We start from the raw sequence: 16,440 nt of genomic DNA on the forward strand, positions 1-16,440 counted from the left end.
GAATGTTGTACCACATGATCAATAAGCAGAAAATATATTTGATATTGGCGTATGACTTAGTAAGTGGTACAAACTTTGTGCAGAGATGAATGTTGTACCACATGATCAATAAGCAGAAAATATATTTGATATTGGCGTAGGACAGGGGAACATCAGATAAAAATACAACTTTTATCTCCTGCAGTATGAAATATATACGGTATGAAGTAACGGGAATAAAGTATCCTTAGTTTATAAGACTTTCATTGTCTTCCTACAGATGGATGCTGTTCCAGACATTGTGAAAAGCTCTACTGCCAAGTCCAACAGAATATTTGATGAGAGGTCTTTCGAGAAGGAGATTGTAAGTGCTTTATTTTGGTTCCATTGTCATATCCATCTCCACCATCAGGTTAAAAAACATTTTTTTATATGACTGCAAAAATGGGGTCACAATTTTTCTAGTGGCATTGCATACAGCGCCATTCCTTTAATGTTATAAAAACTTGATGGACACATTCATCATGAGGATTAATCATTGCTAGCAAATGTAGGTCACCTTGATCTGCTTTTCTTTCCCGCTAATAGCTTTCATTTATTTTTTTTATTTTGTTCAGTTTTCTTGATATTGTTGTGTGCCAATCATCTATCTTGAAATAGGTTTAATTTCAGGAACCTAATATTGATGCCCTTCAAATGTAGGTCATAGTGACCCACCATTTTTGCTGTAGTAACACTTTTAGCTTTTATAATCATGCATTGGTGAAGAAAGTGAGTTTTACATTCAGTGGAAGTTTTATTCATTGCATGAATTAAAATTCAGACAAATTCATTTTGTTTCCAGTGAAGTTTATATCGTTCTTGTATAATTTCAGGAAGATAAGAGAGACTTTTTGACACCGGTAATATTTTCTGCATCAGTACTAGATCAATGTTTCTATTTTTCATGTCTGCTTTTAAAGGCATTTTGAAGCACAGAAGGTGTGGGCAAACTTTATTACTCTACTTTCCCCTTGAACTAATCCATTGTTTGAAATATTTACTGCTATATTACCACAGTGTGTTTTGATGGGTTGGAACTGCCATTTAAAAATCTTGTTTGGTATCAAAACAACTAATCATGTTTAACATACACTAGAACACCGAAGTAGAACCATGCAGCCCAATCTAAATAGTCCATTTAAAGCACTTTAACATGAGACTTCTTCCTGGGTATGGGTCATTCTTCTTGACTAGTATTCTTCTTTGTAAATTGTTGTTATACTTGTTGTTAAAATTTGGAAAAGTTGTGACATTTTTTATATTATCTGGATTCCATTCTTAGTTTAACCAAATGCTTGATCTTGAAAACTTCTGCACAACCAATCCTTTCAACCTTAACAAAAGTAGTAGTAATAAATAATAATGATAACAGTAATAATAAAAATAATGAGCTTTTATAAAGTTCCAAAAGGTTAGAATCATTCAGAGATAAGTTTAGTTGTGTCAGATAATTAGTTTCTGAGACTAAACATGAACTAAGACTCAGAATGGATTGGGTCCAGACTATAGTATCCAACTTGGCTACCAGAAATACAACAGATGGTAGCCCAGACCCAGGAAACCCTCCCAGGCATCAGGTGTAAGATTAATTAGACCTCAGTTAAGTACTGTTATGGTCTGTCAGTTTTTTATATACTGTTTTTTGATTGCTGTGCAATTGGAGCATATTTTGAAGGAAATATTGCTATCTTTTAGACTAATTGATATCAGGTCATAGAGGAGATATCCTGGAGCGAGCTTGTCACATTTTCTTTGCTTAATATATTTTGAACCATCTAAGATATCTTCATGAAACTTGGTATGTTTTATGTTAAGACTAGACATTGTGTCCTGCAAATGGTAGACTCTGTCTGATTAGCATTTTAAGGGTTTTCAATATTTCAAATTGTGTCCATCCATCCATCCATCACAGGGGAACCACAGCAGCTTAGTTGGGAGAGCATTGGACTCCAAGAGTTGAGGGTTCAAAACCTGCCCAGAACATCTTTGTTTGGCTGCCATTGTGTTATTGAAAAAGGCATTTAGCTTCATTTCCTCTGTATGATATATTCAGTAATGTGCAATTAAAGTGCCATTAAACCCCACAAAAGCAACTCAAACTATCCTTCCTTCACACTATTCTCCGGCTAAGATCTCCTGTACCATTTGAGATTCAGGCTCGGCTAATGTGGGTACGTGAGAAAGCCTGCCAGTAGCTTCTCGTGGGTCGGTGGTTCTTCCCGGGGCTTTCCAGGGTTCTTCCTCCACCAATTATACTGGCCGCCATGTATAGCCTATCTTGTCCTGAAAAATGGCATTAAACCATACAACAACAACAACCATTTGAGATATAAATTAAAGGCTTTGTTAGATTAGTACTTTTGAAAATTGTGTTTGCACTTCAGTATCATTAACAGTTTGAGGTTTCTTCATGAAACTTTTGTATAATCTTTAGACAGTGTCTTATATAAGGATGGGATCTGTGAATACAAGGGTGGGCTCTGTAGAAGGATGGACTGTCTTGTACAAAGATGAGCTCTGTAAGTACAAAGACGGGCTCTGTCTGTACAATGACAGGATCTGTCAGTATGAGGATGTGCTCTCTGTGTATAAGGATGGGCTCTGTATAGGAATGGGCTTTGCCTTGTACAAGGATAGGCTCTGTCTGTACAAGAATGGGTTCTATGCAATTATAGGCTCAGTCTTATATAAGGACGGGCTTTGCCTGTACAAGGATGGGCTCAGTCTTTTATAGGGTTGGGGTTTGTCAGTACAAGGATGGGCTCTGTTTTTACAAGGATGGGTTCTATCTATAAGGATGGGTTCTGTCTGTATAAGGATTGGCTCTGTACAAGGATGGGCTCTGTCTGTATAAGGATGGGCTCTGTCTTTATAAGAATGGGCTCTATATAAATAAGGATGGACTCTGTACTAGGATGGGTTTTGTGTGTGTAAGGACGGGCTCTGTCAGTATAAAGATGGGCCCTGTCTGTATAAGGATGCTCTCTGTACTAGGATGGGCTCTGTGTATATAATGATGAGCTCTGTATAAGGATGGGCTCTATATTAATAAGGATGGGCTCTGTATATATAAGGATGGACTCTGTACTAGGATGGGCTCTGTGTATAAGGACATCTGTATGTATAAGGATGGGCTCTGTGTGTATAAGGATGTGCTCTGTACAAGGATGGGTTCTGTGTGTATAAGGATGGGCTCTTTGTGTATAAGGATGTGCTCTGTGTATATAAGGACCTCTGTGTGTATAAGGATGGGCTCTGTCTGTGTAAGGATGGGCTCTGTGTGTACAAGGATGGGCTCTGTGTGTATAAGGATGTGCTCTGTACAAGGATGGGTTCTTTCTGTACTAGGATGGGCTCTGGCTGTACAAGGATGGGCTGTCTGTACAAGGATTGTCTGTCTGTATAAGCATGGGCTCTGTACCAGTATGTGCTCTGTTTGTATTAGGATGGGCTCTATCTGTACAAGAATGGGCTCTGTCTGTACAAGGATGGACTCTGTATCGGATGGGCTCTGACAGATTTATGGCCCTTGACAATTGGCTTCCTGTCTTCACATAAGTTGATGCCATTTGGTTTTTGAACATTGTCACTTAGGCCTTTATCGATTTTGTCATGACAATTCCATTTTGGATAGGGTTAGGCCCATGTTTTCATATGGAAAGTTGGAATGCTGCTTGAATTCAGCTTAGCTCAAGTACCCATTCAGAAAATTCTGATAGAATTTGTTAAGAATGTAGTTATTTCATCACAACTTTTGATGTACCTTTATGGGTTTTGTCTCCTTTGCATCATTGTGGACAGTTATTGCTCTTATTAATTAACTTAAAACATTTACATGGGTTGTTGATTTAATCAGGATATCTTAAGAACTATTGCACATTTTGATGCAATTTTATGTAAGCATTCTTTCAATGGTATACATGTGCTTTTTATGGGTTTGCTCCTTGTTTACTCCAATTTGGACAGAGTTATTGTTCCTGTCAGTTATTTTCATATCTTGTATGGTATGTAGCTTGTATTGATAAATTCTTGAATAGATTAGATTTGAAGCATTTCACATCATCATTTAGAGGAATTGTAGTTCCTGATTGCTAATCTCCTAACTTAAAGTTTTGCAAAACAAGTTTCTTTGTTATGGTTCATTGGAGTAAATTGTGGGGAATTGGGCCTATTGCAGTCCACCCATCACATATAGTTCTAGTTAATGTTTATGTCTATGTTTTAGCTTTTAATGCCAGAGAAGGTGGAAATCCCTGAACGATGGATACCTGACTCTGATGAAGAAGAGGATCAAACAGAAGAAGAAAAACAAAAACGGCAGGATAAGGCAGACAAGATTAAAAAGATTCTTACTCAACAAAGGTTGGTGCTTTAGAAGTGCACAGATCTGTATATTGTAGTTTAGAATATCTATACACTAACCTGGAAACACTTGTAGAAACATCTCTGAAGTGTAGACATCATGTACAATAATTGCACATCTGTAGAACTCATGAGTAGCTGCAGTATTTTGTACAATATCTGCATACTGTAGAAAATAGCTACGTGAAATGCTGACATTATATTAAATACGTACTTACCATTAGAAACACTTTGAAATATAGTCATTGCACTATCCACCTTTACATGTGTAGAAAGACTAAGAAATATAGTCAATACACACACTACCTGTGCATGTGTAGAAAAACTAAGATTTATAGTAAATACACACACTGTAGAAAGACTTAGAAATATAATAATATAACACACTAACTTTACAGGTGTAGAATAAGAAATATTGTCAATACATGCCCATTGCCTTTACATGTGTAAAAAGAAATATTGTCAATACATGCCCATTGCCTTTACATGTGTAAAAAGAAATATTGTCAATACATGCCCATTGCCTTTACATGTGTAAAAAGAAATATTGTCAATACATGCCCATTGCCTTTACATGTGTAAAAAGATTAAAATACATAGTCAATACACACACTACCTTTACATATGTAGAAAGACTAAGAAATATAGTCATTATACACAATACCTTTACATGTTTAGAGATACAAAAATATAGTCAGTACATACACTACCTGTACATGTGTAGAAAGACTAAGAAATATAGTCAATACACACAATTACCTATTCATGTAGAGGAAGAGTAATAAATATAGTAAGTTCACTCACTGCCAGTTTATGTATAGAATAAGAAACATAGTCAATACACACACTACCTTCACAAATGTAGAAAGACTAAGAAATATGGTCAATACACACACTACCTATTCACATGTTGAAAGATAATAAATATTCATTATGCACACAATACCACCAAGAAACAGTCATTACACACCACTTTTTCATGTGTAGAAAGACTAATAGACAGTTATAACAAACACTACCTTTCTTTGTGTAAGAAGACTAAGAAATATAGTCACCATACACATTACCTTTACATGTGTAGGAAGACCAAGAAATAGTCATTACACACACCACCAGTACATGTGTAGGAAGACTTAAGAAATATAGTCATTACACACACCACCAGTACATGTGTAGAAAGACTAAGAAACAGTCATCACACAGTACCTTTACAGTCACTGCATACAGTACATATAGAGAGAAAACTATCAGTCATTATATACATTACTACCTTTACATTTTGTAGGAAGACAAAGAAACATAGTCATTTGTTTGTCACCCACGCATGTATGTAGCAATTTTTTTATTTACCATGTGCATGGAAAAGGTTCAACTTATTTTTATATTGAAAATGAGAATGTCAGAGTGTTCATGTTGCAAGCACTCAGATTGCGTGCATTAGTTTCATTCACAAGAATGACTTAATGGTTAATGATTAACTATGACCGTATTTGTAAGCATGTATATGCATGATGCTAAAGCTCAAGCCGCATGGATTTGAGTCCATATGCCAGAACCCTTCTTATCAAATTCTGTGACTTTCTCTTTGCTGGAATTTTGTTCATTTAGTTCCTGTCTTGTGTACCATGATTTAGGAACTTGGGAATATAAAATCGGATTGTTAATTGTTAGGATAGAATTCACCTGTGCTATTTGTTGTTGGGTAATAAAAGTACCCCTTCAGTTATATGAGTGGTTCAATATAATCTATCCCAGCGTGCAGGGATTGACAGTTTCTTTGATAACACAGTATCAGTTACACATATCACTCTGCTGAACTCTTTGTTCTATGCAACAGTCATGTGTATTGCATCAGACTTCGCTCCCCATACCGGTAAGTGAACAAACTGCTTTTTGCCTGCATGAGATACAGGAACACTAATAGTGTAACCATAGTATTAATTATTTATTTACCTATGTAAACATTAAGTCAATTTTCTCAGTATTAAAAAGCTTATTTAATATTTGTGTGTTTACATAATACCTGTTCATTGTGTTTGTACCATATTTACACAAATATTTTTGTGATATTGCATGCATCTATTTTCAAATAATAGGAATAATAAAAAATAATAATAAATAACAATAATAATGACAATAATATATATTTACATGCATGATGTACTGATTTTGTGAGATTTTTGTATCAAAAGATTGAAGGTACATTCTTTTTACAGTAATGTGAATGCTTTACAATTCCATGACTGCCAGTTTGTATGTACCATATATACTTGCTTATAAGAGGGATCCAAGTGCAAACTGCACAGACCCTGATCTGCCATCACATAATGCAATGGCAGATCTGGGTCTGTGCCGTTTATTAGGAGTAATCAGTAGAGCATTCATTATAGACCCTGATCAGCAGGTGCATCATGCTATAGCAGATCAGGATCTTTGCAGTGTTACTAGACTTGTAAGCAATTATATTTAGTATATCATTGTTGAATCAAGCCACAAATTTAAAGATTCAGTTAAACAATGACCCATTTGTTAATTCAGTTGAGAGATCTCCATCCCTGTCACAGGCATATCCAATTAAACATGACCCATCTGTTCTGATCTCCGTTGAGAGATCCCCATCCTTGCCACAGGCATATCCAATTAAACATGACCCATCTGTTGTGATCTCTGTCGAGAGATCCCCATCTGTGTCACAGGCATATCCAATTAAACATGACCCATCTGTTATGATCTCCGTCGAGAGATCCCCATCCGTGTCATAGGCATATCCAATTAAACATGACCCATCTGTTATGATCTCCGTCGAGAGATCCCCATCCCTGTCACAGGCATATCCAATTAAACATGACCCATCTGTTATGATCTCCATATCCATTTTGCTGGCGTTTAAATAAGGAGCAAAAACAATATACTCTGAAACTAAATGAACTATGAGTATACATGAATCATTAAACTTGACACACGTTCATCACTAGGTCTAAATGGTTCTAGATGAAAATGGTGCCACTCTGACATTCAGTATGGTCACTATGTTAGTTATCTTGAAAATCCTGTTACATCTTCCAAACATATTGATTCAGGATGTTCACTGAAAGACATTTTATGATGTCTAGTTGGTTGTGGAAAATGGTGCTGATCTCGCATCCAATACTGCCTCCATAATGCTGTCTTGGACATCTTGTTATCACCACTCCATAAAGAATGTTCATAATGACATAGGGTTTTCACTAAATGGCTTCTTGTAATATCTAGTTTCTCCTAAATGAAATATTTTGACAGTCTGAAGTTTGGTATGGCTGCTTTGGTGGAGGCTTTGTTATGGCTGTTGATGTGTGGTTTGAACTAAAATATTTTTATTATATTTAGTTGATTATTAACAAAATGGGTGCCAATCAGCTCTTCAACATGGCCTCCATTGCAGCCAGCTTGAATTTTTTTTCACTGATTCTCCTGAATGGATGGTTGAATTGACATGACGTTTTCGCTAAAATATGTTTCGAGTAGTTGGTCCTAAGTGCAAATGGTGACTATCAAGCCTCTAAAGATTTATATATCATGTTATTGTCCTGTACAGGTAGTCAAAGCATCATGGAGTTGTCATTAAAAGACTTCTTATGATAGATAGATAGATGGTCCTCAATGAAAAATGTGCCATTCAGAACACCAATATGACTGCTATGGTAGTCATCTTGAAAAGTCATAGTTACTTCTTAACAGTTGGTCATATGGACATGGATTTACATCAAGTTTTATGACATATTGTTGGAGCTCAGTGAAATTGTGCTAATCAGACCTTGACTTTTGCAGTACAGATAAATTTTTCTTGAGCCGATTTTAGTGGGAACTGGGATGTAGTAGTTAAATTTCTGCCAGCTGCAGTTTAAGGTTTTGTTAAGTTTTCAGCTATACTTTATACTTAGATTCTGCATTCAACATGCAGTTTTTGGATATATCTGAAGAATATGTTAAAGAACTTCATCTTTTATAAAAAAATTTAATATATAGATATAGATTAATGTATATAGATAATATATATTGTAAATTATAGATTAAAGATAATATATATTATAAATTATAGATTAACCAAGGCAGGCTAGTTGTGAGATAGAAACTAGAATAGATCATTCTGACCTGGGCTTGGCATTTATACTTACATTTGCAAGTACTCAAACCAGACATCAAAATATAGCTTGGTAAATAGAATTCCTTATAACTTGAAGTAGAATGCCAGATGAAGGTTCTCTTATTGGAACTAGAGCAGTTGAAGTGGATAATTTTAATTATTATTTGTGCTTGTATACTTTCATGTGTGCATGTCAAGCAAACAAAATAAAAATGTACCATATAGCAGGAGCTTGTAGCCATGGAGAAATTGTTGCGATTTAATGGTCCTAAGATTGCAAAAATTAAATTTACCAATTTAAATAGTTCTTGTCTGGAAGAAACAGAGGATTGTTCCACCTTCTTCTCTCGGTGCCCATCCAGCCTTTCCCCATAGCCCTTCCAGATTTTTCTCATCAATCTCTCTCACCATATCTCTAAAACACCTTTAAATTGTGTTCTTTTAAACACCTTTAAATTGTGTGCTTTTGAAACACATTTAAATTGTGTGCTTTTACATTTATTTTACTTATTTTATGTTTATTTAATATTGGATAGTTATATTGATGTGCTTTTATCTGTTTTTACTTACCAAAGACTATTAAACAAGATCTGTATTCTGCCCCTGTGTTTCAGAACAAATAAAAGTTGCTCAAAGTCATGATTGTGTTAATATGTCAACTTAGTATGCAAGTCAGATTTATTTTGCAGTCATTATCTTGTAGTTTTCTATATCATACAAACAACGAACTTCAGACATGGCTTGTCATGTTGGAAATTGCAGAATAAATGTCAGTTCAGCAAATTCAGACTCAAATATTTACCAGTTTTACTATGTAATATTGGCATTTTGTTTTTGTTATGTATTGTCCAACATTATGTTGGAGAACCATTTTATGTAAAGAAATAGATCTGCAGTTGCTTGCAATGCCTTTATTTTATTCCTAGCAAGAATTGTACTTTGAAATGACAGAGAAACAAATGAATTTATATGTTGATTAAAAGAATTTTATTCCTCTTTTACTTTATTTTGCTTTCATTTTTTAAGTTACCTTGCACACAATTTCTTTGAGAGGCACCATAGGGTATCTTAAAGGGGCTAAGTGACAGTCTTAAAAGTTCTTTTTTTTTTTGTTCAGCACACCAGAATATTGCTGTCTTCGCATATAATTAACTCCATAACTACAGTACAAAAAGATGAATAAGTATCTGTTTTGTTTACAAATAAAATAAAAACCTTAAAATGTTTTGTGCTGATCATCATGCTTTGTTATCAGTCTTTTTGATCAGTATCGGGGGAATATTCATGACTCCTAAAATAAAACTAATGTGCTTGAGAGATGTTTAAGAATATTTGAATGAGTCAATCTTTGCTTGTATTAGAAAAAAATAGCAAGGTAGAGTGCAGCAGATTGTTCACTATGCTACATTCTGTCAGTGTTGTATATAGTTTTAAATCAACCCTTAGAATTGTTGGAGTTAAAATCTTAATTGTTAAGATGGCTGCTTGCAACAAAGGACATCCTGGTTCACTTCCCTTCACAGGAAGATGTATTTTTTGCTTTTTTCATTACATTTAATGCAGACTTCATTAGAGCTTTAATTTGGCAGTGAAGCTTTAACCCATGTTTAGACTGACTTTTAAAGGTGGAGATATTCACTGTTGACTGCTAGAGATAAGTTTGTATCAATGTTATCCCATGGTAGGTAATAGTGGGTGATCTTACTATCACTGTCTTTCTGTCTGTATGTCTATAAACAGTTTAATTTCAAAAACATAACGCTCAGGCTGTGAAAGGTAGCTCTTTAAACTTGGTGCTTATATTGCATTACTTTCCTTTTGTTAGACACAGTGCTTCATTTTTGGTATCTTTGTATTTTGGCTTTTTTCTGCCATTCCATCCATTCAGTATCCATACATCCACACTTTGTTTCCATTGCATAAGATGCCAACCATTCAATGTATCTCTTTGTAACTTGGTACATTTATTTGATTTCTGATCTAGATGTGCTATTTGCTATTCTCAATTCTTCAGTTTCAATGTTTGTATGTTTTATCCATTTTTCTACCATCCTTCTATTCATTATCCACACTTTCATTTCCAGGGCCAAAACCATTCAAGACATCTCAATGAAATTCTGCTAAATGCTAGACTGGTCGTGTAAATGCACCTTTTGTTATTAGCATTTCTTCAGTTTTTTTTCAATGTTTTCTTATGTTTGTCTGACCATTCAATATTCACACTTTAGTTTTTGGGGCCAAATTCCAAAACCATTTAAGAAGTTTAATATAATTGTTGGACAAGTGTAGATGTACCTTTCCTTTTGAGTTTGTCAGTTACAGTATTGTTGAGTCCCTCCATGCCTCATGCAACAAGTCCATTCACTTTGACCAATATAGTTTTGGGTTATTAATAATAATAATAATAATAACCCTTATGGTTGTGTCAAAAAATTGCAAGAACATGCCAGCTACCTGCCTTTCATGCCAAATTTATCTGTCAAGGGAGGGAACTCAAATTTTTAAATGGTTAGTCGTTATAGTAGTTATCTCCCTTGGATATTGTTTCCCTGATTGTAATACTCAAAACAATAGTAGAAAATATGTTCAAAAGGAATGACAAAAGTTTTTCAAACAGTTAAAAATGTTTAACATAACTTGTCTAGTGACAGGTAAAGAAAAGAAAATTTATAAAAATGTAAAGAATATTGAGAACAATCTGTTTACAGCTGTAAAAATGACCATGCGTTGCAATATCTTGAGTTATGCTAATCAGTCCAATCTTATATAAATGAGTATTACTTGAACCCTCCAGATTATTAGTATTCTAAGGACCGCTCCTGTGGCCTAATGGTTAGAGTGTCCTCCTCGGAAGTGGGAAGTCAAGGGTTTGATCCCCAGCCAAGTCATACCAAAGACTTTAAAAAATGGTACCCACAGCTGCCTCGCAAGGCGCTCAGCATTAAGAGGTTAGTGTTAGGACGGGTCTGTCTGGTGTCAGGATAATGCGACTGGGTGGAACATCATGCTAGATGTCCGTGGCATGATGCCTCAGTGCTAGACATAGCTATAAACTGCCACACTGCAGACACTGTAGCAATATGACTGAAAAATTGTTAAAGCTACATTAAAAAATCCTAATAACACAATAACACAAACTCATCAGTATTCTAAGTACTTTGATTAAAATTTTCATCCATTTGTCTGTTTTTCCATCTGTTGGACATTCATGCATTGGTCTGTTCTTACATCTATTTGACATTCATCAATTGGTCTATTCTTCCATCTATTTGACATTCATCCATTGGTCTGTTCTTCCGTCAGCCTGGTGTCAGTGTAATGTGACTAGGTGGGGCATGATGAAACATATCTGCAGCATGATGCCCCATTCCTAGACATAACTATAACTGTCACACTGCAGACATTGTAGTGGTATGACTGAAAAATTCTATAGGTTACCCTCTGCATTACTCTTGTTTAAATTAAATTATTTTTATGCAACTTCATGGAATAAATATGACAAAATTATATTTATAATATAAATTCAAAATTTATTAAATAAATTATGGACATACCTGATCAATTAGAATAACATGGAAAAGTTTGTAAACTTTTTATGTTTTTTGTCTTTTTCCATTATGCAATTTTGATAGCAACTAGCATGTGAACTCAAAATTATGTCGGAAATGAATCAGCACTACCATATAGATTTATATACGTATGAAGAAAATTGAAGATGTGGCCTATGATAGCAATTATTTAATATAATCCTATCTTCCACAAATTAGCTTAGTCCTATTATCAGGTATATACTAAGTCCTTTTCATCACCAACAGTATGATCTTTTGTTTCACAAGGTGCCCCCTTCCTTTACCAGAAAGTGTGTCAATTTCTATAGGTTCCCCTCCTGTCTTCACTTTTGTAAGTAATTTTTAGCTGAACTAGAGATCATAACATGGTATAAATCCATAATCATTAAAATAGAAATAGCCAAAAGTAAAGTCTCCCATTTTTGAAGAAAATTGCCAATATATGAGATTTCATACTTACACATACAATGTATTTGGTATGAAACATATAATGTTCAGGTTGTTTCACGTCAAAAGATGTATACCTTCCAATCATGGTACAATCTTTTTAAGTGTAATTTCCCAGAGAAAAAGGACTTCCTACTTTTGTTGTATAATATAAGGTAAACGTTAAAAACTCCTGATAGACTTAAATCCCCTTGAAACTGAAGTAAAGTTTTCAACTTAGTATTGTGAAAACTTCTCAAAGCCAAAGTAATGTGAAAACTTCTCAAAGCCAAAACTTTCATTTGGTTCTGAGCTGCTCCATTGTACACACAGAAACATGTACTAGGTGAAATCCGTGAGTTATCATTAGTTTTATCCATTCATTAAAACCAGACTTTCATTGCATAATTACTGTATGTACTGGCTTATATGTTGAGCCCAACTGCAGACTGCACTGCATTAAGTGATGGCAGATCTGGCTCTGTACAGTTTGTTTGGAGTAATCATTAAAACAAAACAACATAGACCCTGATCTGGATGTGCATTATGCTACAGCAGATCAAGATCTTTATTGTTTGCGATGTGACTTCACTTATAAGCAGGAGTATACAATAATAAATGGAAATGAAAATCTTACAAATGAACTTGGTAAAGCAATTTTTTTATGTGAGTAACATTCTTTCTATCAATACTGTCTGATGCCAACCATTGAATTCTTCTTATTTTTGATCTCAAATTATGATATAATTAATTTGATATAGCTGAACCACAGCTTATACATGGTACAGTATATACTTGCTTCTTTATCAAGTCCAACTTCAAACCACATGGACCCATATCTGCCATTATATATTATTCCAGCAAATCTGTGTCTATGCAGTTTGTTAACAGTAATCAGTAGAACAAACAACAGAGACCCTGATCTGCAGGTGCATTATGTGATGGCAGATCAGGGCCCGTGTTATTTGCAGTTGGACTTGGTTTATAAATGAATATATAGGGTATATCTAAACCACTGGAAAACTTCTCAAATTTGATTGTAATTCTGCTGTGAGAGCATTTCTAAGTGTATGTATAACGAGATTGATGGAATATTGACCTTGACCAGTCAGAAATCAGATCAGCTTAGGAACCTGATTCAGTTGAGAAAATTCTTGAAAGATGTCGGAACAAAAACTTCCAGTGAAGATTGTAATTTGAGGAAAAATGTCTGCTACAAAACTCCCAAATGGGATATGCAAGCTGTCAGCATTGTATAAATACAATCTATACTCACTTTTAAGTTGAGTCAAATTGCAGACAACAAAGATCCTGATCTGCCATAGCATAATGCGCCTGCACACCAGGGTCTATGTTGTTTGTTCTACTGATTACTCTTAACAAACTGCACAGACCCAGATCTGCCCAGCACATTATGCGATGGCAGGTCTGGGTCTGTACAGTTTGTACTTGGACTCATCTAGTAAGCAAGTATATATGTCTGATTTTTTCCTGATGGACTCCGAGATATTAGTGGCTAAAAAGATGACTTTAGAAAGTACATACCATAAAGCACTTTGAAAGTAAAGTTTAATGCTTAAACAAAAATAGATGGATAGGGGAAATTAAAAAAACAAAAAAAAACCAATTCAACTGATAGAATAGGCATCCTCCAACATATCATACCTGGTGACTAACAGAGGCATGAGCTGCAACAGGTCAGTGGTTTGCATGCCAGACAGCAACCATCAGATTGTTTTGGGTCGGCTACCATGATGTGCTCTTCGGCAAGGCTCTTTATTCCAAATGCCTTGTCACTAGATAGCCTATTTGTGTTGCTATGCCTTTAAACATAAAACCAAATCAGTCCAATTGTTTAAAGGATGAGATAGCAGATAATACCAGAATAGTGAATGGACATCTATTTTATACATATATTTTAAAAAGTTTTAATCCAAAATAAAGATGTTGGGATTCTGGACATGAGACTGTCAGTTAAATTTGTAGAGTGTTTGTAGTTTTTTGTAAGAAAGAATACTGCTGTTTTAGAATACGGTATTTTATGATATAAATTCAGGACAGTTGATTCCTGTTAATTTGAGCACATGGGTACTCAAACACTTTGACCCAATTAAGTGGCTGCCCAAATTATGCAGAGGAGTTAAAAAGGTATACATGTATTTTGTCTTTTAAGATTTGTTCTAAATAAATGGCTGCCCCAACTAAATGTTTGCCCAATTAACTGGAATCGACTGTAGTACTAGAAGTTATGGTTTGGATCAAGTTCAGCAGACTGTTCTGTCACATGTTGTGGTCCACCACAGTCACATTTGGAGCAGAATATAGAGGTTCAGTGCCATTTTATGAATTTTGAAGTCACCTGCTCTTGTTTTGTCTTTGAGACTTTGTTTTGTACTGTTTGTTAACCCTTTACCTCATACAAGCGTCTTTGGACGCCTCTACTCCATTCGCATGGAAGCGCCTTTTGACGCCTCTGCAAGATTCGCATAGAAGCGCCTTTTGACGCCTGCTGTAAACATCAGCCATTTTGAGATGGTTTTCGTAGCGCCACCTTCGGGGAAAACCCCCCTATTACATACTACATTCATTTCTGCGAATGACAATTACGTCAGATCACGTGGTCGCTATTCATGCACTGGTCGATATCAGCTTTTTAAAGTAACTGGGTCGTAATCTCCACTCGACAAAATGGCAGCTGCGGATTTCATTCAGTACGTACAAAGTTTTCACGATTAGAATAACAACCACGAAAGATTCAATAAATTAGGTAAAGGCTCTGATATTAATGTAGGCAGCAATTAGTTTTTATAAATTATCAAATTCAGATGACTTAGTGATATAGACACACACGAAAACCTTGTAAATTTCGAGTATCGGAAATGGCAGCTACGGTTAGTCATGCGGCCTCACTGATATGAGTTCTCTCAAGATTTCGAAGCACATAAAAAAATTCTTCTGTGGAAGATAATTACACAGCTATAACAATCGGACATTACTCTTAAATTTTTCCACATATAATATATGTGTACCAAAAATGTAAAATGCTTAAAATTGTTGTTAAACGTAACATACACTAAACTGCTTAACAGTTCACAGGCAGGATTTCATTCAGTACTTACGAAGTTTTCACGAGTAGAATCTCAACCACGAAAGATTCAATAACTTTGGTAAAGGCTATGATATTTATGTAAGCAGCAATTAGTTTTTATTGATTATCAAATTCAGATGACTTAGTGATGTAGACGCAGACGAAAAACGTGTAAATTTTGAGTATGGGAAATGGCAGCTACGGTCGGTCACGCGGCCTCACTGACATGACGGTGAATGAGTTCTCTCTCGATTTTAAAGCACATTAAATATTCTTCTGTGAAAAATAATTACACAGCTATAACAATCGGACTTCACTCTTCAATTTTTCCATGTATAATAGATGTCTACCTTAAACGTAAAATGGTTAAAACTGCTGTTAAACGTTAACACCACTACATTGCTTAACAATTCACAGGCATGCCTATGCGGATGCGGTCTGCTAGGTAACAGGTGTTCTATTTATAGCGTGCTGCACTTTGTCACTATGCTCTATGAGGTAAAGGGTTAAGACCTTTGTGCAGGGCATTAAAATCCCAGTTGCATCATTTCAGCATCCACTCGATATCTCAGCCAGATGTGAGTAAAGTAGCAGGGGAAGTCCATGAACGTGTGCAGCAGGAGAAAATCAAACGAGCCCAGCTACTGGCCATTGGTCAAGAACTGGCTGAACAGGTTAAACACAAGTCCAGAGAAGCTGCAGGTAAAGACTTTTGACACTAAGACACATTTACAGACATTTTGTTCTAAATTTTGATCATGGACGATGTCTTTAAAGTGGTTTTATTTTTGTTTTGTTTAATGCCATGTTTCAGCATATGGTTGGGTACAGTATGTTGGCCAGTATTTTTG

At 35.3% G+C, this 16,440-nt stretch overlaps 1 protein-coding gene across 3 annotated transcripts in view; it reads left to right on the forward strand.

Annotated features, from left to right (window-relative positions):
- LOC149785777 (uncharacterized) overlaps nt 1–16,440 on the forward strand; it is a 145,511-nt gene that overhangs the window by 120,572 nt on the left and 8,499 nt on the right. For 2 of the 3 annotated variants that reach the window (XM_089979686.1, XM_089979688.1), the window contains 4 exons: nt 260–343; nt 4,247–4,383; nt 6,221–6,256; nt 16,143–16,291. In XM_089979686.1, coding sequence (XP_089835812.1) covers nt 260–343; nt 4,247–4,383; nt 6,221–6,256; nt 16,143–16,291 — 406 coding nt within the window. The remainder of the gene's footprint in view (nt 1–259; nt 344–4,246; nt 4,384–6,220; nt 6,257–16,142; nt 16,292–16,440) is intronic. The other variant, XM_089979687.1, reaches the window with a different exon arrangement.

This window comes from Sinohyriopsis cumingii, chromosome 13, assembly GCF_028554795.1.
Source record: "Sinohyriopsis cumingii isolate HCF-2022 chromosome 13, ASM2855479v2, whole genome shotgun sequence".
In the NCBI taxonomy this organism is placed as follows: domain Eukaryota; kingdom Metazoa; phylum Mollusca; class Bivalvia; order Unionida; family Unionidae; genus Sinohyriopsis; species Sinohyriopsis cumingii.